We start from the raw sequence: 25,891 nt of genomic DNA, 5'->3' as shown, positions 1-25,891 counted from the left end.
TCAGGGACAACACCCAGGCCAGTTCAAGCCCCATGACCAAGTGAAAATATAAATAAATGTCTTTCACCAGGTGTAGTAGCTCACACCTGTAATCCTAGCTGTTCAGGGGGCTGAGAGGATCACAGTTAGTTCAAAGCCAGCCTGGGCACTAAAGACCAAGAGACTCTTACCTCTAATTAACCACCTGAAAACTGGAAGTGTGCTCTGGCTCAAAGGGTAGGGTAATAGTCAAGAGCTGAAGAGCTCAGGGACCAACACCCAGGCCCAGATTTCAAGCCCCATGACCTCCCCCCCAAAAAAGAAAAAGTCTTTTAGTTCAGATAACCAAGAGAAAAAATGTTTTTCATTTCAGATAACCAAGAGATGCGTCAAGGGTTCTACAGAGAAGAGCAAGATGAGACTACAAAGAGTAAGGCGTGTTGCCTGACACACTAACTATGCACTTCTCCTGTAGGGAGCAGAGCTCTGGGCTTCTTCTGGCCTGTCTCTCCTTTGCCACAGCCACATCTGTATGTTATGTAATGGGGTTTCAGGGTTGCCTTGCTCTCTGCTTTGCCAAGCCCTCAGGTTTAGCTCTGAGCCTTATCTAAGCTATTATTAGCAGTAGTATCATTACTGTTGCCTTGATGCTTGGGTCTCCTCTAACTTAAAATCTCCTCAGAAATAGCTGGAGTATTCATCTGCCAGCTTCGGGGGTGGGCATCATCCATGGGGAGAAAAAGACTCAAGATGGGGCTGGGAATTTGGCCTAATGGTAGAGTGCTTGCCTAGTATTCAGGAAGACCCGGGTTCAATTCTCGGTACTGCATACATAGAAAAGGAAACCAGAAGTGGTGCTGTGGCTCAGGTGATAGAGCTCTAGTCTTGAGAAAGCTCAGGGACAGTGCTTAGGCCCTGAGCTCTAGCCCAGGACTGGAAGAAAAAGGAAAAAAAAACTCAAGATGACAACTATGGTGTGACATTCCTGTAATCTCTGCAGGATTCCTTATTGAGGTATTGAGGAGCTAAAGATCAGACTCCTCCCTGCCCTGCAGCTAAGCCCAGTCCTATCCCTCCCCCTGCCCCCAAGGTACCTTCCTGACCAGGCATGACTTATAGCATTCTTGGCAAGATAAAACATTCAATCCTCTTTCTCAACACAGAGACCAGAGGTCTGTCAGGCAGATTTATGATGTTACTTTACGCATGGGACCTGTGGTGTCACACCTTACATCCCAACTGAATAGTCAGTGGGATGCCATTGTGAGAAGCACTGTCATGTGAAGAACACACAGCAGTGCAGTGGGGAAGGGGCATCTTCCCTGAGGCAGGGGACTCACCAGACACTTAGGATTCAGTCATTTCCTGGGCACCCAGGTCCCGTTTCATGTCCCATCTCTGCCAAATCTAGAACTACGTAATTAAATAACAGCAAAGAAACAATAGTAAATGAGATGGTGGCACTACAGCCGTCTAGGCAGCTCTCGTGACGCCCACCAACAAGGGAGCTTGCAGGGCTTTCTTGTTACACAAATGCCACAGAGAATCCCTATCCCCTAACCCAACACCAAACACCCACACCTTGAGTGAAGGAGAAACAGCTAATTATGTCTCATGCAAGGAAACAAAAGAATATAGTCCTGTTTCCAAAATAACCAGAGCAAAAAGGACTATGGGTAAGTTTGTATGCTAATAGCACCTGTCTAGCAAGCATAAAGCCCTGCGTTTAGACTCAAGTGCATCTGGGCATGGTGGCACATACCTATAATTTATGCTTCATTGCATCAGTGGAAATGAGGGGATCACAGGGGCCAGCCGATAGCTGGGTATAGTAGCACATACCCAGAAAGACTCAGGAAGTAAAATAGGATTATAGCCCAGACCAGCCTGGGCTCAAAGTTAAGACCCTACCTTGAAAATAACCAACAGAAAATGCTAGAGGTGTGGTTCAACTGGGAGTGCATCTACCTAACATGCTGGAGTCTCTGACTTGAATCACTGGTACTACCAAAAAATACCTGGTACCACCAAAAGAAAAAGGAAAGGGAGAGAGTAACAGAGGGTACCCTGCCGTAGGGGGGGACCTGGGGCTTCACATTGCTAGCCACAGATTACATCTGGAGTTGGCTCTCCTCCATGCATCTGTGCACTGGGTCTGCCCCAGGGGGCATGTGCAAGACCAGTGTTGACTTGTGTCCTAGGATAGAGAGAAGGAGAAGCTCAAGGAAGAGGCTCGGCGGGCCAAGGAAGAGGCTAAGAAGAAGAAAGAAGAAGAAAAAGAGCTGAAAGAAAAGGAACGGCGAGAGAAACGGGAGAAAGATGAGAAGGAGAAAGCAGAAAAGCAGAGGATCAAGGAAGAGAGGCGCAAAGAGAGACAGGAAGCGCTGGAGTGAGTTCCCCAAGCCAAGCATGGCCACGATGCCTCCTCAACCCCTTTGCTATTGAACAGAGAAAGAACAACAGTCGCCTTCAGTCCATTTGCCCTCATGGCCTGCAGGGGTGGTCATTATCTTGGAGCTTTGTTGCTCTTTGTTCTTGGTCCCCATGCCAGGCTTCTCCAGACCCTTCAGATTTCCTTCAAATGTGGGTTTTATTTGTGCTGATAGCTCTCTGGCTAATTGAGATTTGTTTATTTCTCTATGTGCCAATTCCCATTAAAATTTCATTTTGAGGGCCGGGAGTTTGGCCTAGTGGTAGGATGCTTGCCTAGCATGCACGAAGACCAGCGTTCAATTCCTCGGTACCACATACACAGAAAAGGCCAAAAATGGTGCTGAGGCTCGAGTGGTAGAGTTCTAGCCTTGAGAAAGTCCAAAGACAGTGCTCAGGCCCTGAGTTCAAGCCCAGGACTGGCACAAAAAAAAAATTCGTATTGAGGCCAGGACTGGTGGCTCTAATCCTAGCTGGTTTGAGACCAGCTTACCTACAAAAAATCTACAAGACTCAGTCTCTAACCCCCAAGAAAGCCCAGCTAGAGGTAGAGTACTGAGTGTAGGATCCTGAGTTGAAGTCTCAGTTGCCTCTCTCCCAAACAAATTTATATAATTTTGATTTTCATTTTTCCTTGTTTATACTTATTACATACTGTTTTGTTCCACTACATCAGTAGTGGGGCTTGAACTCTGAGCCTGGACACTGTCCCTGAGCTCTTCAGCTCAAGGCTACGGCTCTACCCCTGAGCCATAACGCCACTTCCAATTTTCTAGTGGTTAATTGGAGATAAGATCCCTGGGCTGGCTTTGAACCTTGATCCTCAGATCTCAGCTTCCAGAGTAGCATGACCCACTATGCCTGGCAAGATTTTTTTTTTTGGTCAGTCGTGGGACTTGAACTCTGGGCCTGGGCCCTGTCCCTGAGCTACAGTGCCGCTTCCTCTTTACATACTTTTAAAGTGGACATCAAGCTAACTCCTAGCCATTGGAAGCAGAGCACTGCTTCCCAGACAATCAGCACACCCAACACTTCTTACTCGAACCTCAACCCAGAGGTGGCTCAGACTTCAGTTTTTCCCTTGTAGGGCCAAGCTTGAGGAGAAGAGGAAGAAGGAGGAGGAGAAACGGTTACGAGAAGAAGAAAAGGTAATTCGGCTTGCCCCTCCCCACCTGAGAGCCATAGTCAAGAAAGAATGCTCTGCCTCCTTTGCCACCACCCCCTGTTCTGTCTTAGGGAGCCAGGGGCGTCACCCAGCAGCTGCTGAGCCTGTTTACATACTGGACCATGACACATCTGTCCACTGCTGTCCATAGGAACGATATCTTGAGGCCCACTAGCCCTCCCTCTTATGGGCAGGTGGCCTTAGGAAATAAAACCAAAATAATGTGTTTCCTCACAATCCTGGGGTTCCCTTCTGGAGGATTAGACTGTGATTGAAGGCCACTCCTGTCTTCCCCTTCCCTTCCTCTGTCCCAGCGCATCAAGGCCGAGAAGGCTGAAATCACCAGGTTCTTCCAGAAACCAAAGATTCCACAGGCCCCCAAGGTGCGTAGCCTCCACCTTTCCCTTCCTCTATGTGTACTTTCTGGGGTCTTTCTGCTCTTACAAGTGAGAGGTGTCTTCTGTCAGCTTGCTGCTTTTTCCTTAAGATGAAGCTTCTGGCCTCCCCACACATACAAACGTAGGCTAAAATATGGAGGGTCAATGGCTGGGCTTCCACTTTGTCCCAAAGATAAGAAAAGGGTCCTTCCGCACATGCTATTTTTAGAGGCCGACGTGGGTAGGATGTAGAGGGGGATGAACAGGTAAGAGCCACAGGCCGACCTGAGAATGTGATGTCGCTGGGGCCAGCTTAGCCCCAGCATAGAAGCAGTCTCTGGAGGCCCTCACCTCCGGACTGGCACTATTTCCCTTGCCCCATGTGTGCAAGGGTGGCCTTCACTCCTTTACTGCTCCTGGACACCCACGCATGGGGGTAGAGTTGGTGGGTCTACAGTCAATCTTACTTATTTTGCCAGTCCTGGGGCTTGAACTCAAGGCCTGGACACAGTTCTTGAGCTGTCTCAAGGCTAGCACTCTACCACTTAAGCCACAGCACCACTTCCACCACTTTCTCTGTGTGTGGCACTGAGGAATTGCACCCAGAGTATCATGCATGCTAGGCAAGCACTACCAGTAGGCCATACTCACGGCCCTCTCGTGTCTTTCTTTTTTTTGCATTCACACTGGTAACCATCATCATTCTGATTTACAAAGCTTATGAATAATATAAAATACAAAGAATTCAGATTTTACATAGGAAAGGGTTTAACTTTTTTTTTTTTTTTGTGGCTAGTCCTTGGGTTTTCTCAAGACTAGCACTGTATACCATTTGAGCCACAGCACCACTTCTGGCTTTTTCTGTGTATGAGGTGCTGAGGAATCAAACCCGGATCTTCATGCATGCTAGGCAAGCACTCTACCACTAGGCCAAATACCTGGCCCTCTTAGAACATTACTGGCAAAATTATTTCTTTCTAATCTGGTAATATGCCCTTTCCTTCCTGTTGCTTAGTATCAGGGGTTCGTTTCTTCCCTCCTTCCCATTTCCCTCCCTCTCTCCCTCCAATACCCCTGAGTTTTTCAGTTTACCTTCTACTTACTCTGTGCCCTCCTCCTATCATCCTACAGACGTGTACTTTTTCACACCACATATGAGGTAGAACATATAGAGTCATCCAGAAATAGTAAGACAGGTCAAGAAGAGGTCTTTCATTGCCCCATCCTTGGGGTTCCCTTCTTTTTTCTTTTATTTTTTGGATAAGTCATAGGGCTTGGACTCTGGGTGTCAGCCCTGTCCTTGAGCTCATCAGCTCAAGGCTACCCCTTGAGCCTTAGGACCACTTCCAGTTTTTTAGTGGTTAGTTCCCGGGCTGGCTTTGAAACGCGATCCTCAGATCTCAGCCTCCTGAGTAGTTTGGATGACAGGCATGAGCCACCGTGCCCAGCTGGGGTGCCCTTCATTCTATATATATTATTTTATGTATGTATGGGTTGTTTTTTGTTTTTGTTTTTTTGACCAAACTAAGAAACAAAAATCTTAGTTTTCAATTTGACATTTGGCTTGGCCTTGCCAAAATGTGTTGTACCCAGGGCAGGGACTGTGGACTTCACTTGTCCGTTCTGTTGACTTGTCTCCGGACCTCTGTCATGCGGCTTTCTGCTGGTGCTTGGCTCAGATTTGCTTGTCCTGCAAAGCCTGGCTTGAGTTCTCAAGTTTTTAACATTTCCTGAGGATTCTATGAGTATGACTGCCACTAGGGCATCAGGTCTGTTTTTCTCCTGAGCGTAAAGATGGCTTCCTGTACATAGCACAGCAGTGCCCTTTTCTCCTGTCCCCAGCACTGTCTTCCAGTGCTGTCAGCCTTGACACATTTACGGCTTAATGGGTCAGAAAGAAGGGTGCAGATCTATCAGAACTGACACTCAGGTAAGGCTGAGAAATGAGACCTGATATATAATTATCATGTATTTGAATAGTGACCTTGACCTCGACCATTGTGCTCAGGCCTTGGCTGCACACTTGCATACCCAGGAGAAACGGAAGAGTGATTTATCCCTAGGGTCTCCCTGTGTATTCTAGTCTACCTGGATTATGAGCCTCTGCTTTCACTCCTGACTGCTGGGTGACAGATGTGTGTGCCTGCCCATTTGAGTCATTGCCTTTGACCTCCACTCCTGGCCCTGTGTCTCTGTGCTCTGCCAGGTGTTCCTGGTGTGTCCGTGCCCTTCATGCCCACTCAGCCTTTGTGTTTCAGACCCTGGCCGGCTACTGTGGGAAGTTTGCCCCCTTTGAAATTAAAGAGCACATGATCCTTGCCCCTCGGTGCCGGGTAGCCTTCGACCCCGACCTCTGCGATCGGTTAGACCAGCTCCTCCAGCAGCAAAGCGGGAACTTCTGCTTCCTGAAGGAGCTGAAAGGCCGCCAGCCCCTCAGGTCAGGACCCACCCGAGTTCACAGCCACACCGAAGACTCGGACTCCTTCAGCAGGTTAGAGCCTCTTCCAGAGGAAGAGTCAGAGCCCCAGGGAGCAGAGCAGCAGCACTCTCCTCTCCCCCAACATTCTGGTTCTGGTCTGCTAGTGCCAGGCTCTTGCCCATGAGCCTTGTGGTCTCCCATCATCCCCTCTTCTAGGATGAATTTCCTGTCCCACAGCCCTACCCACTAAGGCTCTAAGGCAGTCTAGCTGCACCTTCCTGGCTCTCTATGCTGTATCCTCACAGTTTGGCTGTGTGCTTCGTACTTCGGGGACAGTACTACTGTGTAGGGTGGCCCATCTGACCTGCCCTGTGGCCTGTGGGCAGAGCAGGCAATGAGGGCGGGGGAAGATGGGTGGCAGAGGAAGGGCATTCCTGAGCTCAGCCCACCCTCAGTGACGTCATGGTCGTGGAGAGCAGCAAGGTCGATGGCGTGCCTGAGCGAAGGAAGTTTGGTCGTATGAAGCTCCTGCAGTTCTCCGAGAATCATCGGCCAGCATACTGGGGCACGTGGAATAAGAAGACGGCAATCATTCGGCCACGGCATCCCTGGGCCCAAGACAAGGTGAGGTCCTGCAGGTCTCTTCCTCCCACTTTCCTCACGCTCATCTCCCGTTCCTTGGACATGCTAGCCTTGCCCTGCCTCCGTAACCCACATTGCATCTCTTCTGCAGAATCATCTTGACTACGAGGTGGACAGCGATGAGGAGTGGGAGGAGGAGGAGCCCGGGGAGTCTCTGTCCCACAGCGAAGGGGTAAGAATACGCCACAAGCCCAGGCTGAGCAGGCACACCACCACAAAGCCAACCCCACCCAGAAGTTAATATCCAGGTGCCCATTTCCCATGAGCACCCAAGCTTCATGTGTCTGCATCTGCCCCTCCCCCTGGCCATGTCCCAGACTGCATCTGCTGCTTTGCTTTTTTTCCATGCTGGGGCTGGAGCCCAGGACCGCCCTGGGCAGCCTCTCTGGGGAATCTATCCTCAGCCCCAACATGAAGCCTCCATTGCAGTCCCCATGCGTGTTCAGTTACTTCTTTTTCTCTCAAGGATGATGATGATGAAGTGGGTGAAGATGAAGATGAGGATGATGGCTTTTTTGTGCCCCACGGGTACCTGTCTGAAGATGAAGGCGTGACTGAGGTGAGGGTGGGAGGCTTCAGAGCACTCACCTGGGGCTGGGCGCTCTGTAGCCTCTTGACAGTAAGTCCTGACTGCAGCAGGATACACCCAGTACAGTAGAGGATGCTAAACAAAGAGGTGCGTGTGCAGAAGTGGGGTGGTGAGGGTATTCCCAGAGAGGTGTCCTCAATCTTTAGTGCAAACTATACACTCCAGTCTTGTGCTAATGTGACGTTTCTTTATTTTTATTTCTTCATGTGTGTGTGTGTGTGTGTGTGCGCGCGCGCGTGCACGTGCACGCGCTACTATTTGAACTCTGGGTTTTGCACTTACTAGGTCCACAGATACCCTGCCCATTTGAACCACTTCCTTTGTGTTTTGGTTGTTTTTCAGAAGCTCAGGAAAGTAGAATTGTGGGCCAAGTGATAGAGCACTAGCCTTGAGCAAAAGATCAGGGACATCACTTAGTCCCTGAGTTCAAACCCTAGAATCAATGTGCCACACCAAAAAGACACAGATGGAAGCTCACATTTTTGCTTGGGCCAGGCTCAAGGAGATTCTCCATCTCTCCACCCAGCGAAGCTAGGATCATAGAGTGTGCACCGCCTTCCCCAGCTTTGTTGACTTCATTAAGATAGGGTCTCACTAACTTTTTGGTGGGGAGGGTGCCTGATTTGGCCTCCCACTTCCATCCTTCTGTTTCTGTTTCCTAACTAACTGGGATTTTTTTTTTCTTTTCTTTTTTTGCCAGTCCTGGGCATGATCTCAGGGCCTGAGCACTGTCCTTGGACTTTCTCAAGGCCAGAGGTCTACCACTTGAGCCTCAGCACCACTTCCGGCTTTTTTTCTATATATGTGGTACCAAGGAATCGAACCTGGGTCTTCGTGCATGCTAGGCAAGCACTTTAACCACTAGGCCAAACTCCTGGCCCTGGGATTTTTTTTTTTTTTTTTTTTTTTTTTTTCTTCATTCCTGGGCTTGAGCTCAGGGCCTGAGCATCTATGTATGTGGTACCGAGGAATCAAGCCCAGGTCTTCGTGCATGCTAGGCAAGCACGCTACCACTAGGCCAAACTCCCGGCCCCTAACTGGAATTTTTTTTTGTCCACTACATTTGTGACATTCTCACTTCGGATAATTCCAAATGATTCTCTGAATCCCTGCATGTTTCTTACCACCCGCTGTTTTCTTTTCTTTTCTTTTTTTTTTTTTTTTTTTTTTTTTTTTGCCAGTCCTGGGCTTGGGCTCAGGGCCTGAGCACTGTCCCTTGATTTTCTCAAGGCTAGGGCTCTACCACTTGAGCCACAGCACCACTTCTGGCTTTTTGCTACGTGTGTGGTACCGAGGAATCGAACCTGGGTCTTTGTGCATGCTAGGCAAGCACTCTACTACTAGGCCAAACTCCCAGCCCCACCCACTGTTTTCTAATGTCAGAGACTCGGCTTTGGAGGTTGTCAGGTGCAGTGTCTAGGAGGCCCCATAGGACTCCTGGGTTCAGATGTAAAGGACATATGTCCTAGTGCTTCCCAGATGACCCTTGCTTAAAAAGTGGCCTTGTTTGGTGGGGTGCATTAGTCAGAGGGCAGCAGGAATGGACTTGACTAGAAGTACCTGGTCAGGTGTAGACCAGGCCATCTAGAAGCAGAGTCCCTGGACAAACTTGTCCACAACCTGCAGGAGTGCGCCGACCCAGAGAACCACAAGGTGCGGCAGAAGCTGAAGGCCAAGGAGTGGGATGAGTACCTAGCCAAGGGCAAGCGATTCCGCGTCCTGCAGCCCATCAAGGTGGGCTGCGTGTGGGCAGCTGACGGTGCCTGCGCCAGCACGGAGCTGAAACTGCTGCAGCAGTTCACGGCATGCCGGCTGGACACCACGCCCCCCGAGGAGGAGCGGACGCCCAAGGCTTCCAAACGGGAGAAGAGAGACCAGCAGAGTGAGTGGGGCTTTAGGCCTTGGGTGGCCAGGGCAGATGGACTCACCTGAGCTGTACAGCCACAACAGTGAGGGCGGGCCCTGTTCACCCCACTCCTGTATCATCCTGTCCTGGCTCACTTCATTCCCTGGGGATGGAACCCAGGGCCTGACCTGCACTAAGCATGTCCACTGCCACTGAGGTACACCCCAGTCTCAAGAGGTCTCGCTGTACACTCACCCAGCCCCGGACATGGATTCTCTGACCCTGGGCGTCCGGAGTACTGGAGTGACCAGTTGCACCATTCCCCACCAGCCAGACCCAGCACAGAATGCTTGCCTCCATGAAGGGGTGACATCTCCCCACTGTACTTACCAGGTTTTCCAATGACTAGCAGCTGGTGGCTGAGCAAGAGCCAGTTTTGGTGGTTATGGCAGCTCAGCAGTGCTGGCCTTGTAGCCTACTGGATCATAAGACCATTTCTTGGGCACGCATGGCCCTGGCTTGTCTACCCCCTAAAGCTGGCTGTGTGTGACCCCAAATTGTCCAGGCTGTGGGTGTGTGTCCTGAGGGTCTCAAGGTTTCCCTGTCCCCCTGTCCCGCCAGTCCTGGCCCAGCTGCTCCCGCTGCTGCATGGCAACGTAAACGGAAGCAAGGTGATCATTCGAGAGTTCCAGGAGCACTGCCGCCGTGGCCTGCTGAGTCCCGGGGGCGCCCCCAGCCCCCCCAGCCCTACTTCTTCCCACCCTCCGAGCCCTGGCTCCACCGAGGAGGCCGCCACTGTGCCCTCCAAAGCTTGTCTAAAGCGGCTCATCTCCGAGAACTCAGTGTACGAGAAGAGGCCGGACTTCAGAATGTGCTGGTACGTCCACGAACAGGTGCTGAAGAGCTTCGACCTGGAGCACCTGCCTGTGCCGTGCCAGTGGAGTTATGTCACCATGGTGCCCACGGCGTCCCGAGAGGACAGTGGCAGCGTCCCCGGCCCGCCCATGTCACTGAAGCGGAAGTCTGCGGGCAGCATGTGCATCACGCAGTTCATGAAGAAACGCAGGCATGACGGCCAGGTGAGCCCGGGGCCCCCACGCACCCCAGCGCTGTCTGAGACTCCAGTAAGCTTGAGAGGAAGCAGCGCCCAGACACATGGGCATGCTGATTGGCTGTCTGGTGGCCACGTGGGGCTATGTGTGCCTGCTGTTCACTGTGGCGGCATGAGCACCACCACCTAACCTTGGCCTGGAGTTCTGTGGCCTTCCAGAGTCTGCAGAGGTACAAGGTGCACAGAAATGGTGCCCGGCATCTCGCTGCTGCACACCGGAACTGAGACACTCGGGACAGAGGAAGCCCCTCGCTCTGAGTGCTATGAGTCTGTCCCCAGCATCCCTGGCCTGTGCACACAGTGTCCCCTAGCTTAAGAACCACCTCATTGCCTTTTTCCCCATCATTAGAATGCACCCAGCTGTTGTCTGGGTAGAGATAAGCTAAGGACAAAGACATGATTGTGCTTGGCATCCAAACATGGTGTCACCTTTGTGCCCTCAGGCTTGCTCTGGAGCATGGTCATTTGTCATAGACCAAGTTATGGTCCATTGGTTCACAGTCCACAGTGCAATGGTCATAGACCATTGTCTAGAGGTCCCCTATCCTCCTGTCACATCCAGCCTCCAGAAAAGATGCTGCCATAGCCAGAGTGAATTGCTACCTGGTGTAAGGAGTCCAGGCCTAGTGGACAGGAACAGGTGCGATTTTAGCTGTGCACATTGGGGCTTCCCAGAAGCCTTGTGAGGGTTCAGCAATGTAGAGCCTCGGTGAAAGCCTCATGGTGCCACCCTTTACAACATCACAGCTTGGGGCTTGTCCCTGTCCTGGGGCTGGCAGTGAAAACAGGCATTGTCGGGCCCTGGTGCTACTGTCTGATTTGTGAAAAGACCCAGCCTGAGATCTGCCCCCAGAGAATCAAAGCTGAACACTGCACAAACAGCACTGCCCCTGGTTCTCAGGTCCCTGAAGACATCTGTGTCCTGTGCCTTCCTATGGACCCTGCACCTACCGCCTCATAGCCTCTGCCCTCTGCGAGGCATCCACAGAGCTGGAGAGGTGGTCTTGGCTAGCCAATGAGGGAATGAGGCCTGGGTACCCAGTCCTTTGTACATGGGAGTGGCTTGGGGTGTGGCATCCAGTGCAGCTGCCAATCTGCTCCCTTGAGGAAGGCTGTTCTGGGATTGGCTTGTGGGCTGGGCTTCCTCCATTTCTGTTCTCCTTTAATAAAGTCTCAGTCCAGCTTTCAGCCCTAAGGTGCCTCCAGTGACCAAGTGATACCAACAGGGCCTCAAGCAACAGAGCACCTGACTAGCAAGTGCAAGCCCCTGCGTTCCAGCACCAGGCCAGTATAGCAGCTGGTGTCTGTGACTCCAGCATCTCTAGAGACTGAGGCAAAAGGATTAGAGGAGCCCGGGAGTCCTGACCAGCCTAGGTAGCAGTGAAATCACATCTCAAAAACAAAGTAAGATAACAGTAGATGTTAGTCCCGCTGGTGTCTCTCGTTCTTGCCTCTGCATTCAGCAGGGGCAGTAGTGATGGGAAAGTGGCAGTCACAGCCCGTGGTTTCAACACAGGGCGCTGCACTCTGCATAGTGTGCAGAAGGAGTGTGCTATGCTCAGTGGAAAAGGATGTCTGCTTCCACCTGTCCTCCCTAGCGAGCCACAGCAATCCTTTGCTTGTTTGCCTTGCCATTGGGGATGTGGCTAATGGATACGATAAGTGGTTGTGGGCTCTGTCCTGGAGATGGGTGCCATCTCTGTTCCCAGGCCCAACGTTGCCTCTACCCAGAGCCCATGTGGGACTCCACCCTGGGAGCTGACAGGACTGCGAGCAGGAAGCCTACCTAGCTTGCCTGAGAGGCTAGGAAGCCTGTTTGTGTACTGTCGTTATGTTTGTTGACTGGCTGTTTGGTTTTTTTTTTTTTGTTTTTTTTTTAAGTGGTACTTTAACTCAGGTCCTTGTGTCTTACTACTTGAGCCATAACCCCCAGCCCTATTTGTCCTAATTATTTCTTACATAGGGTCTTACATATGTGCCTAGGCTTGCCTGGACTGTTATCCTCCTCTTTATGCTTCTGACATACAGGGATGACAGGGGTGTTACCATACCCAGCTTTTTATTGGTTGAGATCAGGGGGTGGGTCTCACTTGTGCCTTTTTGCCCTGGATGGCCTCAAATCTCACCTGATTCCACTGTCTCAGCCTCCCAATGAGCTAGGATTCTAGGTTCTCACCACCAGCACGCCCCTGAGGCAAACATTTGTGTGGAAGAATTTAAAAACAGGGGCCGGGGAGTTTGGCCTACTGGTAGAGTGCTTGCCTAGCATGCACAAAAACTCGAGTTCAATTCCTCAGTACCACATACATAGAAAAAAGCTGGAAGTAGTGCTGTGGCTCAAGTAGTAGAGCTCTAGCCTTGAGAAAAGTCTTAAGAACAGTGCTCAGGCCCTGGATTCAAGCCCCACAACTTTCAAGAAAAAAAAAGTTTGAGAGCCAGGTTCCTGTGGCTCAAATCTGTAATCCTGTACTCAGGAAGCTGAGATCTGAAGGTTAGAAAGTACATGAATCTCTTACCTCCAAGTGTCCACAAGTAGCTGAAAGTGGAGTTCTGGCTCAAATAGTACAGTGCCATTCCTGAGCACAAAAGTTAAGGACAACAATCAGAGTTGAATCCCCAGGCCCTGCAAAAAAAAAAGAAGGTCTTAAAGAAAGCCACCCTCTTAGGGTGGTTCCTGTGATGGACTGGCTGCAGGAGCACCATGGGATTTCACTCCTGCCCTGCTGGGACTGGGACAGGCTGATAATCAAGACTCTGGTCTCTGCAGCTGCCTGGATACAACTGGTCTGAGTGGAGATCAGACAGGAGAAGCTATCAGGGTGGCAGAGAGATGGGCCACCAGGAAGACTGGACTTGCTCAAAGCAGATGTTCAGAAGATGTTTTGTCAGTTTCTTTCAAACTAGAAACCCAGAGCTTTTTTTTTTTTCCCAGTCCTAGGGCTTGAACTCAGGGCCAGAGCACTGCCCTTAGTGCTCTACCACTTGAGCCACAGCACCACTTCTGGCTTTTTCTGTGGTGCTGAGGAATCAGACCCAGGGCTTCATGCATGCTAGACAAGCACTCTACCACTGGACCCACGGAGGTTGTTTTAAATTCAGATATTTAGTTCCCACCCACTCAAGCCTCATTTTGTCCCAGCAGGAAATTCTCAGGTGATTTATATAGTGATGCAGAGAATGATAAAGAATTCTGGGAAATGGTAGTATGGCTCATGTTTTTTAGGGCAGACCCTCACCCCCACCCTGGCTTTTCCTAGCCAAAGGTCTCACATTGAGCCTGGGCTTTAGCCCCTGTGTGCAAGGAGGGAGAGAAGGCCACAGTGGAGGGCCGCCCCTTCCTGTGACAGTCTCTGGTTTCTCTGTCCAGGCCGGATCTGGGGACATGGATGGGTTCCAGGCAGACACGGAGGAGGAGGAGGAAGACGACAGTGACTGCATGATAGTGGACATTCCAGATGTTGGTAAGGAGGGCAGAGCTGCGGGTGTGGAGGGATCATGAACTGAGCCAGGCAGTGACCCTGCCATGGGCACACCCATCAGCTGGCCACCAGAAAGGGAGGGAGTCCAGTGAGTGGGCACTGGCTCTGGTGGGCCCCAGCACCTCCCTCTCCTGCCAGATGCACCCCCAAGAAAGTTCTTCCCAAGGGGTCTGACTTGAGTACAGCTGCTCAAGGAGCCTTCTGTCTGCCCCCAGAAGTCCAAGAGCCGTGCCAAGCCACTTCTGGAGCTGAGGGCACTGTGGGGCTGGGCACCAGTGAGAGCCTGCTGCCCGCCACCCCACTCAGAGCCTCCTGAGGGACCGGGTGCCCCCACCGCAGACCGGATACTTGAACTTTCTATGGACTCCTGTAAAGAGCACTTTGTCCTGCTTCACCAGCCTCACCAAGGCCTGGAGAGTTTTTATATAGGATGCTTGTTTTCCTTTAGACATGTGTAAAAAAATGTCCCAGAAAAGCTGCATATAATCTGTTCTTTAATAAAGCATTATTGCAAGGTGGTGACTCCTGCGGGCCGCCTGCTGCCCCCCACCTCACCCCTCTTAGGCCCTCAGGTACCTGGGAGGACGGGTGGTAGGGTCAAACGCCTGTAAATGAAATAAAGCAACAAGGATATCGTGGCCTGGAAACCAGTGCCTAAACTGATGTGGAAGTGTATAAAGTTATTCTCTAGGCCTGAGCTCTCTGTTTTGTGTCAGATGCATCATTTCTTGGGTGAGCGCATCTAGCTGTGCCTAAGTATTGTTTGGTTAGCTCGGAAAGTGTTGCCCTAGGTGTGAGTCATTACTGCCTCATCCTCCCCAGCCGCTGCAGCACAAGTAGGGCTTCCAGATCCCATTCCTTAACGCCACCAAGTCTGCTTGGCCTGAGTTTGGTGCAGCTCATCCACACTGCCCCCATGATGTCACGACCAGGGAAGGAGGAAGCAGAGAACACATGGATAAGGACATGACACTGGAGCTCTTTCCATATTCAGAACTCCCATCGTCTTCCTCCTCCCAACTCTGTGTGTGTGTGTGTGTGCTCGCGCGCGCGCGTGCCCCTAGGCACTGTCCCTGAACTCAGGCTCAAGACTGGCATTCTCCCACTTGAGCCACAGCTCCACACCTGGGCTTTGAACTATGATCCTCAGATCTCAGTCTCCTGAGTAGCTAGGGTTATAGCTGTGAGGTACCAGCGCCTGGTTCTAGATGGGAGTGCAGCCAGGCGCCCTCCTACTGGGGATTAGGGACATGTGCAGTTCTTGGGCCATATTACCAGAGGGCACATGACAACTTGGAATCCTGGGCGCATGTGGGCAGGTAGAGGACACCAGGCATAATACTGTGTGCTTCTGCTCAGTGTTGACAAAGCCGATGGTGGCCACATAGAAGGGACTAGAAATGACACATTTTTACTGATTTCTCACTAAATGAAGGACGAGTGTCAAAGCTGGCAGTGGTCAGAGAGCCAACAACCACAGCCCCTTTGCTGGGACAGTTGAGCAGTTCAGATACATCAAGTGGGCCTCAAGTGGGGTGTGGATGCTGCTACTATAGTCTGGTCACATTTGCTGTGCTCTCAGGACACAGTCATAGGCATCCATCTCCAGCCTCTTTTGACCATTGGAACAAGTCAGACATGGTACAAAGCTGATTTATCTCACATTTTAGAGGCCCAAGTACCAACATCAGCCTCTGCTGCAGGGCTGGGGGTTCCAGGGAGATTCTGGTTCCCTAAGCCCACATCCCTTGGCTCCTGGACTCTTCCTCTTCATAGCAGTTTATCTTGTCAGAGCAACAGAAAACATCAGATTTGGGCATAGACATTGGGGCCCCATGTGCTGGACAACAAAACACCAGGAAAACTATTTAAATATCCTAATTTATTTAGATTCATAATTTACAAATTACACATCTATGTGCTGCCTCTGTCCAGTTTGTGGGCCCTGTCCTCAAGCTGCAAGATCCCCCAGGCCCAGGGAGAGAGGCCCACCTCTGTGTCCCCCGGGCTCTGCAGGACAATAGCTGAGGAGGGCTCAGACACAATGCTGTCCCTAGAGGGCTCCAGTGTGTGTCCACGGCACCCCTAGGACAGTCTCAGGGATGGGCCCTTTCCACAGCACAGTGACAAAGCCAGCCAGCACCCTCCTATGGCCAGGCTCTCTGGGTCAAGGCGGCAGGGCAGCTCCAGGGAGGGACAGGGGTAGGGAGAGCATGAGACAGAGCCGCAGGCCGAGCCAACCCTGCTTTTATTTCAGGAGAGCTTCTCTGTGGCCTCCAGGAGCTCCGGTTTCAGCACTGAGGAGTCCAGCTCAGTCCCTGCAGCTCTGATGTCCTCCAGCACAGCAGCATCCCAGGAGAAGGTCAGGAGAGCAGAGGGCACCTAGAGTGGGACATCACAGGTCACCCTGTCTCTGAGGGACCTTGCAACAGGACAGTCAAGCAACATTGGCCACTCCCACAGCAGTTTCCTCTGATAGGTCAGACTCAGACCCAGCCAAAGCCATTGGGACACAGGCGGAAAGAATCCAAGGTTCCCACCTGCCTCCCCACACTACTGGGCCTTCCACAAGGTTCCTGTGTCTTAACTCAATTTCACCCCAAGGCTAACAAGATCGCCACCCTCCTTCAAGACAGGAGGGAATGTGAGCCACCAAGAAGTTACAGTCGCTCGTCTTAATGTGGCTTCTGAACATAGGACCCAGGTGGGGCTCTGCTTGTAGGTGTTGTCCTGAATCAAGGCACAGATCCTTGTGAGTCCACTATGGCAGGGGCCCAAAAAGGAGCCACAGGGACCCCCACACCTCACCCCACCGCCCCTCCTGACATCTGGCCCCGCCTCCTCCCCACACCCAGCATTAGGCCTCACTCACCAGCCCACACTCGTTGAAGGCCACGTTGTCGTCCTCCGCCAACTTGTGCCCTCCGGATGCCAGCAGCTCAAAGGGCAGCCAGTCACACAGCAAGGACTCACGCACAAACTGGTACAGTGCCGACAGCCGCTCCCGGGCATAGAAGGTACCTGGACACGCAAGGAAACAGCTGCTGTCAGATCCCAGGCCCAGTCTGGAAACCCCGCAATCCCCTTATCTGTATGAGGCAGAAGTCCAGCAGAGGCACTCTGGCCCCTCCATTCCCACCCCCCTCTGCCCTGCAGGGACTCCCCCTACATTTGTCTCCCTCCCACACACCCTACAGCAGAATGCAGCCTGGGGCAGGGCCATCCCCTACCCCCTGCCTCCCGCAAATCACTCCAGGCCCCTCACCCTGCAGGACAGGGCCACCCCCTATCCCGATCCTACCCTGCCCCCTCACCCTGCAGGAGGCAGCCGTCGGGCAGGCGCACGCGCAGCAGCGTGTAGGTGTACTTGCGCAGCTCCCGCTGCTCCTCCTTCTCCCGCATGGCCTTGGTCCGCAGCACACTCAGCCGCTCCACCGCCTCCGACCTGCTCCCGCAGATGCAGCTCAGGCTACCTACCGCCCCTCTCCCAATGTGCGCCCCCCCCCCCCAGCCCAAGGCGGCTATGGCCCCCACCTGAGCCTCTGCTCGCGCTTGAGCTCCTCGGCTGAGAGGTTGAAGAAGTCAGCGGGGAGGTCGAACTGTGCAGCCAGGGAAGAGGGCCGGAAGACGCGGCGCTGGCGGTCCAGCTGCGCCCGCACCGGCTGGGCGCCCACCAGCTGCTCCTTGTGGCGCTCCAGGCTCTCCGGCTGCGCCAGCGCCGCCTCGCTCAGCACATAGAACTCCTCCGGGGCCTCTGTGCCAGCACCGTGTCACCAGTGTCACCCGCCATAGGACCGGGCCACCAGCAGCCCAGCCAGCCCTCCCACCGCCGCAGCCCCCTCACCCTGGTCTGGGACGGGTAGCAGCAGCCGCTGGAACCCAATGGCCTCCAAGAACTCGTGCGTCCCCTCCAGGCAGTTGATGCGTTCCTGGGGTGAGGGGGGACAAGGGTCACATAAAGCCCCTCCGGGCCAGCATCCCTCCTCTGGGAACAGAACTCCAGACCTGTGTGGAACTGGGAGCACTGTATACAACGCCCAGTTTCCGTCAGCACCTTACAGGGCACAGGCCACAGCCATCCAGTGCCAGGGGCAGAGGAGGGGGCTAAAGCCCGAAAGGACTGCCGGCTGAGGGTGGGGTGAGCACACCCTGCAGGGTCTGGGACCAGGGTGTGGAAACCCCACCTCTCCAGAGAAGCTTCAAGTCCGTGCCCAGCATTGTGCCCCAGAGAATAGTGAGGGGGTGGTAAGGGGCAGACCAGACGCAACTGTCCTGTGGAGTCCAATCCTGCAGAGCCCTGCCCTGTCCTAGCTCTGGCCGTGCCCCACTGCCTGCTCTTGTGGAAGACCAGGGTCTAGTGGAGGTGGGGCCCACCTGGAACACCTTGTTTTGCAGCTTGATCTTCCGGTACTTTTCCTCCTCAGGGTGCAGGTGGATGTTGTCCAGGTACCTGAGCGGAGGGGATGCAGGCTCAGAGCCACAGGGGCCAACAGCAACGGAAAGCACCCATGAGAAGGGGGTGGAGTTTGTGGTCTCGGTCACCACACAGACATGACAGAATCCAGCCCACTGGGCAGGAGCCTGGGACCAGCAGCCGGGCTGCTACCCTGGGACACTCACACGCCACGGAATAAGCAGCTAGAAGAGGACCCAGAGGGCCATCGTCTGGGGTGGGCAGCCAGTGGGCAATTCAAGCCCTCCCCAGTTTGCCCAGCCCAACACCAGTAGTGGTGCAGCAGTATCAGACCCCCAGCCCAAGACCCCTGTGTTTTCCACACAGCTAAAGGCGGGCCTGGCCTTCCGAGGCCTCGCACGGTCCACTCACTTGGCGATGGTGTCCACACCCAGCTTCACCCGCTCGCGGTCTCTGTTGAACGTGTGGATCTTCATGATGGAGGCGCCCACGGGGTCTGTGGTGAAGTGCTGGGAGGGGAGGGCATGGTGAGGACATGTACCACACACGCCACTACTTACCCGGGGTCCTCTGTAGCCCCAAGCAACCAGCAGTGGCCCAGAGAGACCAGGCGGTTAGTGGGGGCAGTAGCCCCACCAGGCCTGCCCAGCTCTCCCAGAGCTCCTGGAGGCAGGTGTGGGCCTTGGTCATCCCAGCACCTCTTGTCCGGGCACAGGAATCCTGGGCAGTTGCCAGGGTCATACAGACGGCAGACATCTGCAGAGCTCCCAACAGCTTTCCTGCCACCTTCAAAGCACGCAGCCTGGCTGCTAGGGAAAGTGCTGGGGCAGGGAGTTGGGCAGAAGTGCACAAGGCATCTCCAGGACACTGCTTTCCTTGGGACCAGTGGGCAGGGGTCAGGGACCAGAAGGCAGGGGATAAGCCCCACCGCTCCCCGCCCTTCCCCCCACACCTAGGGAAGAACCACAAACTCAAAAGGTCACAAGCTGTGTCCAGCAGAGAAGAAAGCTGGACAGCACAGGTGGAAGCCATGATGGCTTTCCTGCAATGGAGCTGCACGCACTCTGGTAAGAAATAAATCAACTCAGCCAGGCACCAGTGACTCACACCTGTAATCCTACCTACTCAGGAGGCTGAGATCTGAGGATCAAGGTTCAAAGCCAGCCCAGACACAATAGGACCTAAGACTCTTCTCCAATTAAAACGGAAAGTGGGGCTTGGCTCAAAGGTAGGTGGTAGCCTTGAGCTGAAGAGCTAAGAGACAATGCCCAGGCCCAGTGTTCAACCATGACAACCAGAAAAGAAAAGAAAAAAATTAACTCTAAGCCTGGATCGTGCCCAGCTCCAACCATTCAGGAAAAACCACATGGCCACAGAAAAGCACCGGCACGAGCATACCAGTGTATGCAGCATGGAGCCCATAAAGGCCTCCAGTCTGATTATCAACCAGTCAGTCCCACAAGCACATTTCCTCCACAGTGGCCAAGGCACCTACAGACAAAGCAGCAGAACCACGACACGGGCTGCCAAACTTCATGTGCAGCTGGGTGACATGGCCACGCCCACAACTCCAGCACTCAAGCGGATCCAGAGTTCAACAACAGCCTGGGACTGCCAGGCGCAGTGGCTCACGCCTGTAATCCTAAGTACTCAGAAGGCTGAGATCTGAGGATTGTGGTTCAAAGCCTGGGATACATGACCCTTCTTCTAAAGGGAAGGGAGGGGAAGGTGAGTCTGATGCTTGGCTCCATGGTAGAGCACGAGACATGAGCAAGAAAGCCAAGTGAATTGGAGGCCCTGAGTTCAAGTTGCAGACCTACCTAAAAATAAAAACAATTTCAATGTCCATCAAGCTCATCAATAATAGGTGGGTTAGTGAGTTCCAAAATAACTTTCAGAGGTGCCACAGGGCAGAACAGTAGCTCAGAGGGCACCAACTTCCTCCAGCCCCCTGGCTTAGCCCTGGGAAGCCGGGCCAGACTCCTGCCCCTGGAACTGTGAGATTATAGCTGGGTTTAAGGCTGCAGTTTACAGTGATTGGTTATGACAGCCAGCAAAATCTCATCCCTCAGGGCCGGGAGTTTGGCCTAGTGGTTAAAGTGCTTGCCTAGCATGTATGAAGACCCAGGTTCTATTCCTTGGTACCACATACATAGAAAAAAAAAAAAAGCCAGCAGTGGTGCTGAGGCTCAAGTGGTAGAGCTCTAGCCTTGAGAAAGTCCAAGGACAGTGCTCAGGCCCTGAGCTCAAGCCCAGGACTGGCAAAAAAAAAAAAAAAAGTTGTACCAGTGGGTCATGTCTGTAATCCTGACCCTTGGGAAGCTGAAAAGGGAAGGAACAACGCCAGAAAGGCCAATGCCAGCCTGGGCTGAAGGGTTCTCCAGACCTTATCGAAGTAAGTGGGAAAACAGGGCCGGAGGCATGGTTCAAATGGAGGTGTGGCTCAAGTAGTAGAATACCAGTTGAACAAGTTCCAGCCCCAATACTGACCAGGACCAAAAGCACTGGGAGAATCCTTTCTGTTTCCTGAAGTTTCCACCCTAAGCATGAGCGGCATGGGGCTTCCCAGGGAACAGACACAGTATGGCAAAGGGACAGACATGAGACACACAATGTGGTCGCCTGTATCTGAAAAGAACCCAGAGCTCCCAGCTCCTGCAGAGGGGGCAGCAGGAGCAGGACTTGGGCCTGAGGTGACCTCCTTAGAGAGGAGGTAACACAGCAGCACATCAGGGAAAACCTCAGCCAGGCTGTGTGTGGCTCTAGTCAACCCTTCCCTGGGGGCCAACTCACCGAAGTAATGGCCTCTTTGATGCGGGTGTCCCGTTGGTCCCTCCTTATGGTGGCCCCCGTGAGAGGACAGATGAAATATACGCCGGTCACCGCCAAGTGGCCTGAGCCTTCCTCTTTGGCCTCCGGTATCTGGGGGCAAAAGTGTCTGGATCTAACTGTGGCCAGAGATCCCCAAGCCATAGCCCAAAAGAAATGGCTCCCATGGCCAGACACTGGCGCCCCAATAGTGTTCTTTCTGGCTGCTACCCCTGGGCCACCTAGCAGTGACTAAACCCCTCTTGGGGTTCGTGGTGTGTGAAAAGGTCAAAGGGAGGGCAGAAGCCAGTGAAGACTCCTGGGGTATTCCTCTGGCTGGCCAGAGCTTGAAGTACACCTCATGAAAAGAGAAGCTAGAGATAGGGCCAGCACCTTCCCGCAGGCTGCACAAGCCCCAGCTCTCCGCACGTTAAGCCCTGGGCATAGCTAAGGATCTTGCATTGTAGGAATCACCAAGACCTGGGGCTCTGACGCCTATGACACCTCTGGGCCAAGCTCCTGAGGGCTGAGCCCCACCCCAGCCCTCTCCATTATATCTTCTCCACTGGCAGCTGGGGGGAGAGGGCGGGGAGGAGGCTGCTACCAGTACTGTTGGTTCCCACCTTGGTCCCAGTAGCATCCGGGCTGCAGCTGCTGGTTGCCTCGGCTTGGAGCTCCTTCCTCACTGGGAGGGCAGAGGGGAAGGCCGGTGGGGAAGAGCCAAGACCCCTCCCCCATGCTCCCCCAGAAGGCCCAGTCCTGGAACCTTTGCATGCACCCGATGCTTGATCCCTTCCACAGGGAGCGTCCCGCCTTCCCCCCCCCCCCCTCGCCCCTCGGGCCTGGGCGTCCCATGGGGGTGCCCCATGTGATTGCAGAGTTACATAACTGTGTCCCCACCCTTGGCCCAGCATGACCAGTGCTGCTTACCCTGGTTCCTGATGGAGTCCTGTGACGTAGGACCCCGGGACCTGGGTTGCTTCTGCTCCAGCCGTGCCAGGGCTGCCGCGGCCGCCATCTGCGCCTCATCTGTGGGTCCCTGGCGGGGCTGCCGGAGGGCTGGCTGTTGGGACTTTTCTTTGGGGGCCTTCTCTCTAGGCAGTGACGGGGGGTTGAGGCTGACACAGGATCCAGTGGAAGAGCATCTGCTGCTGGCCCTATCAGGCATCCCTGCCTGGCCTGCACAGGGCCCCGGCCCTCCCAGATGCCCAGGTGGCAGTGACAGGGGGACTGCTTCGGCTCTGCCCCATTGGGGCCTCCTCTGTCGGGCTCTGGCATCCCCAAGTGCCAACAAGACCAGCACAGTCCTGGGCCCACATTCTCTGATGTCCCAAGAATGCAGAGAACCTGTGATGGTGACATGACCCTGCCTCGAGTGCTTGGCCATGCTGGGGCCCATGGCAGCTGAGCACAAGGTGCACTGGGCAACACGTCCCTCCGTGGCTCCTGGAGCTGGTTCACAATGGGTCTTCCCTTACCCTGGCTGCTTTGGTTGCCCCTAGGTGTGTTCCCCAGAGCCAGCCTCATCTCTCAACCCACTAAGGTCACCCCCTCGGTACAGAAGGAGCTGGCAGTGAAGTACCCACTAAAATACCTTGACTAATCATAGAGGCCTCTTCTGCCCTCAGTACTCTCCCCCACCACTCCAACTGTTCAGGCCACCACACTCTAGGTCCACAGACCCTGTAGAAGCTAGAAGCTGGTTTCTCAATAGGAACCACTCATTCCTCTTCCTCACCCTTTCTCTCCAGGTAGAACACATAATTCATGCATCATCCCCTCATGTCTCATCTCCACCCCCCATCCCTACTTTCTCCACCCCTGCCCCACCCAGGATGCCTTCTGTGGGTCAAGCAAAACCTCAAAACCACTTCACTGTCTGCATTAGGCTCCCACCACTTTCGACATGCCAAGCAAGTGAGTCCCCTGAGAAGTTCCCAAAATGACCTGCCTAGGACAGAGTGAGGGCAGGAGATCTGGGAAGCATCCAACAGGGAGAGATAAAGAGGTTGATTCCACAAATGACCCAGTGCCTGCTCAAGTGCCACCTTCTCAGGGATGTTAGGATACCCACCTCATTAGAGGATCTGTCATCTGTTCCCTCAGGAGGGCACGCCCTAACACACCAGGCCCGTCATCCCTTGCTGAGGCAGAGGTAGGAGGTTTACCTGTCCTGCCCTCTGAGGCTATGGGCTGGTTCCTGGGCCTCACCTTGATTCCTTCTCTTCCCTAAGCCCCTGGGCCAAGATAACCAGCAGCTCCCACATCCCTCTGTCATATACCAGCCCTGCTTGACCCACCTCTTTCTCCAGCCACGCCCTCAAGCTGGGGAGGGACCTGGATGAGTGTCCCTCCTTCCCAGACCTGCCAGGCTCCCTCCTGAATTTCCCATTACTCCTGCAAACCTTGTGCTAGCTTACAATCTGTCCTTGGTCCCCTACACCATTCCATCCCCACAAGGACCCTAGCCTCTCCAAACTCCATTCTGTCATCCATCAGCCTGGGGGCAGTCACAGAACCCTGATACCACAATCCCTCCCCTCCATATCCAGACCTCCCCGTTTCCCATCCCACTTGCACACTGCTCCCGGACGTATTAGGCCTTCTAGTGCCCTCCAAACCCTCTACCAGCCCTCCAAAGTCCCCCAGAACCAGAGTCCAGATCTATGTTTCCGCAGATGCTAAGCCTCACGTAAAACCCTAGGACGTCTTGGACTTTGTCAGCTTCCATTCGCCGGGCCACCAAGATTGCCCCGAACCGTCTGGGCTGCGAGGGGCCTAATCCCGCGATCCTCCAGGCCTCTTCCTTTCCACCCACTTCGCTCCCATTCCCTGCAACCCCGGCCCTCCCTCCCTCCCCCCCCCCCAATACCCTCCTCCACCAGCTCCACTGCTTGGATTGCGACACCACCCCTCCAGCCTGGACCCCAAGCTCCCCCCTCCCCCACTCTTCGCTCCTCCCCCCACTCTCCCACTCCCACCTCAAGTCCGGCCCTTCCCCTCCACTCGCGCGCCCACGCTCCGCTCCTGGAACCCCGCCTCCGGGGGGGGGCCCCCAACGTCCGAGCCCCGCCGCCCCTGTGCCGCCCCAGGGTGTTTCGGTTCCCTCCGCCCCGCCCCGCCCCCTGGAGCCCTCGGGCCCCTGAAACTCTCACGCACCCCACGGAGTCTGTAAGTTTCTGACCGGGCCCTGCGCTCTTGAACTTGATGTCAGCTTTAATCTCCTGGAAGAATTTCTTCATGTTGGTGGCAGCCCGACGGCTGGGAGCCGCGGGCGGGGGCGGGGGAGGGGGAGGGGGGCCCCGGTGGGGGGGGCGCACGGCCCAACCGGGGAGGAGCCGGCGAGGCCTCCAACCGGAAAATAACAAAAAAAAAGAAAGGAAAAAAAAAAAAAAAAAAAAGATAGCGCCTCACCGGAAGTCCCGCCTTCACGCGACCCGCACGTGACAATCGGCCCGACGTGCCTCTCTAGCACGCCGCGTCTCGCGGGTGGTGGTGGGAGCGACCACTCTGCCCAGCGGAGGCCGCGTCTCGTTGGTGCTTCCGGACCCGGTTGCCAAGGAGACCAGCGGGTTTCCCCCGCTGGGGGCCGGAGCCCGGCGTTGTTCCGGGAGCGCTGGCCACGGGAGGATTGGCTCAGGGCCCAGCCTTTGCCCTGCTCCAGAGCCTTCCCTGGCTCCCCAGCGTTTACGTAACAAAGTCCCTGCAGCCGCCGGGCCACGGCGGTGAGAGAAGTTCTGGAGTCGCACGGAGCTGGGCAGCCAGGATGGAGAGAAAAGAGCCAAGAGGGGCAAGGGTACTGGCCTGTGCAGACATCTGGAGAGAGGAAGCCCCGAACACACGCACAGCACACGACAGCACCTGCTCCACGCCTGGGCTTCCTCCAGGAGATGCAGGCGAGACAGCCTTGACATTTTCCCCGGGCACGGGTCACACTTTTCCTGTAGGCCTAGCTTCTTAGGAGGCTGAGCTCTGGGGAGTGTGGTTCAAAGCCAGCCAGGGCAGAAAGAGTCTCTTGGGATTTTTAACCCCAGTTAATCGGAAAAGGAAAGAAAAGAAAAAGGCGGGCGTGATGGCTCACACCTGTCATCCTAACTACTCAGGAGGCTGAGATCTGAGGATCAAGGTTCAAAGCCAGCCTGGGCACAAAAAGGACCTGAGACTCTTACCTGCAATCAATCAATCTCTAGAAAATGGGAAGTGGGGCTTGGCTCAAGGGTAGGGTGGTAACCTTGAGCTGAAGAGCTCAGGGACAGTGCCCAGGCCAAGTGCAAGCCCCATGACCTGCAAAAAGAAAAAGAAAAAAAAAAAAGAGACTCAGATAGCTTTGAATGGGAAAGCTAAGGGAGAGCAACCAATCCCTGAGTTCAAGCCATAGCATTGACAAAATAAAACTATTTTTGTAATACTAGGTTTTGAAAACTTGCTAGTGGGACAATCTGTTCCTTGAGCTCATACCCTGGCCCTTTTTACCCTTTTTATTTTTTTAGTGGTGGTATTGAGGTTTAAACTAAGCACCTGGCTAAGATGAGTATATTTTTGGTTGCTTGGTAGGATACTTTTTGTTTGTTTTGCTAATTAATTGGCATTCAGACTTTCCATCAGGACAGTCTTCCAACCAAGACCCTCAGA

At 53.9% G+C, this 25,891-nt stretch overlaps 3 protein-coding genes across 5 annotated transcripts in view; 2 read left to right on the top strand and 1 right to left on the bottom strand.

The window, feature by feature from the left end:
* The window catches only part of Chaf1a (chromatin assembly factor 1 subunit A), a 29,705-nt gene extending 14,971 nt beyond the window's left edge, over positions 1-14,734 (top strand). Inside the window, exons 4-15 of the mRNA XM_090340796.1 lie at positions 353-409; positions 2,181-2,368; positions 3,497-3,557; positions 3,889-3,957; positions 6,210-6,442; positions 6,826-6,994; positions 7,104-7,184; positions 7,479-7,571; positions 9,228-9,483; positions 10,069-10,526; positions 13,926-14,040; positions 14,253-14,734. Of these exons, the coding sequence (XP_090196922.1) occupies positions 353-409; positions 2,181-2,368; positions 3,497-3,557; positions 3,889-3,957; positions 6,210-6,442; positions 6,826-6,994; positions 7,104-7,184; positions 7,479-7,571; positions 9,228-9,483; positions 10,069-10,526; positions 13,926-14,040; positions 14,253-14,353 (1,881 nt within the window). The 3' untranslated portion in view covers positions 14,354-14,734. The remainder of the gene's footprint in view (positions 1-352; positions 410-2,180; positions 2,369-3,496; positions 3,558-3,888; positions 3,958-6,209; positions 6,443-6,825; positions 6,995-7,103; positions 7,185-7,478; positions 7,572-9,227; positions 9,484-10,068; positions 10,527-13,925; positions 14,041-14,252) is intronic.
* Positions 14,735-15,904: 1,170 nt separating this feature from the next.
* Ubxn6 (UBX domain protein 6) lies at positions 15,905-24,612 on the bottom strand. Of its 3 annotated transcripts, none has more exons than XM_090340734.1 (11): positions 24,419-24,612; positions 22,190-22,353; positions 21,883-21,944; positions 21,245-21,373; positions 18,863-18,960; positions 18,412-18,487; positions 17,882-17,966; positions 17,572-17,791; positions 17,352-17,482; positions 16,910-17,058; positions 15,905-16,419 (listed from the first exon to the last, which is right to left on the bottom strand). In XM_090340734.1, exons 1-11 carry the CDS (start codon positions 24,499-24,501, stop codon positions 16,291-16,293), a joined length of 1,326 nt encoding a protein of 441 aa, XP_090196860.1. In that variant the 5' UTR covers positions 24,502-24,612; the 3' UTR covers positions 15,905-16,290. The 3 variants fall into 3 exon arrangements, with proteins under 3 accessions (XP_090196860.1, XP_090196868.1, XP_090196852.1); XM_090340742.1 differs by lacking the exon at positions 24,419-24,612 and adding an exon at positions 24,132-24,154; XM_090340726.1 differs by lacking the exon at positions 24,419-24,612 and adding an exon at positions 23,334-23,864.
* Positions 24,613-24,649: 37 nt separating this feature from the next.
* The window catches only part of Hdgfl2 (HDGF like 2), a 23,557-nt gene continuing 22,315 nt past the window's right edge, over positions 24,650-25,891 (top strand). Inside the window, exon 1 of the mRNA XM_090340783.1 lies at positions 24,650-25,155. The gene's annotated coding sequence lies outside the window, so the exon portion shown is untranslated. The remainder of the gene's footprint in view (positions 25,156-25,891) is intronic.

This window comes from Megascapheus bottae, chromosome 1 (genome assembly GCF_031878675.1).
Source record: "Megascapheus bottae isolate mThoBot1 chromosome 1, mThoBot2.hap1, whole genome shotgun sequence".
Taxonomy (NCBI): Eukaryota; Metazoa; Chordata; class Mammalia; order Rodentia; family Geomyidae; genus Megascapheus; species Megascapheus bottae.
This window is presented reverse-complemented; position numbering and strand designations above follow the sequence as displayed.

Coding starts and splice junctions, on each gene's coding strand:
- Ubxn6 (XM_090340734.1), bottom strand. CDS start 24,501: ATGAAGAAATTCTTCCAGGAGATTAAAGCTGACATCAAGTTCAAGAGC. Junction 22,354..24,418: donor AAACTTACAGACTCCGTGGG/GTGCGTGAGAGT, acceptor GTCACTGCCTAG/AGAGAAGGCCCCCAAAGAAA. Junction 17,967..18,411: donor TGCAAAACAAGGTGTTCCAG/GTGGGCCCCACC, acceptor CCCTCACCCCAG/GAACGCATCAACTGCCTGGA.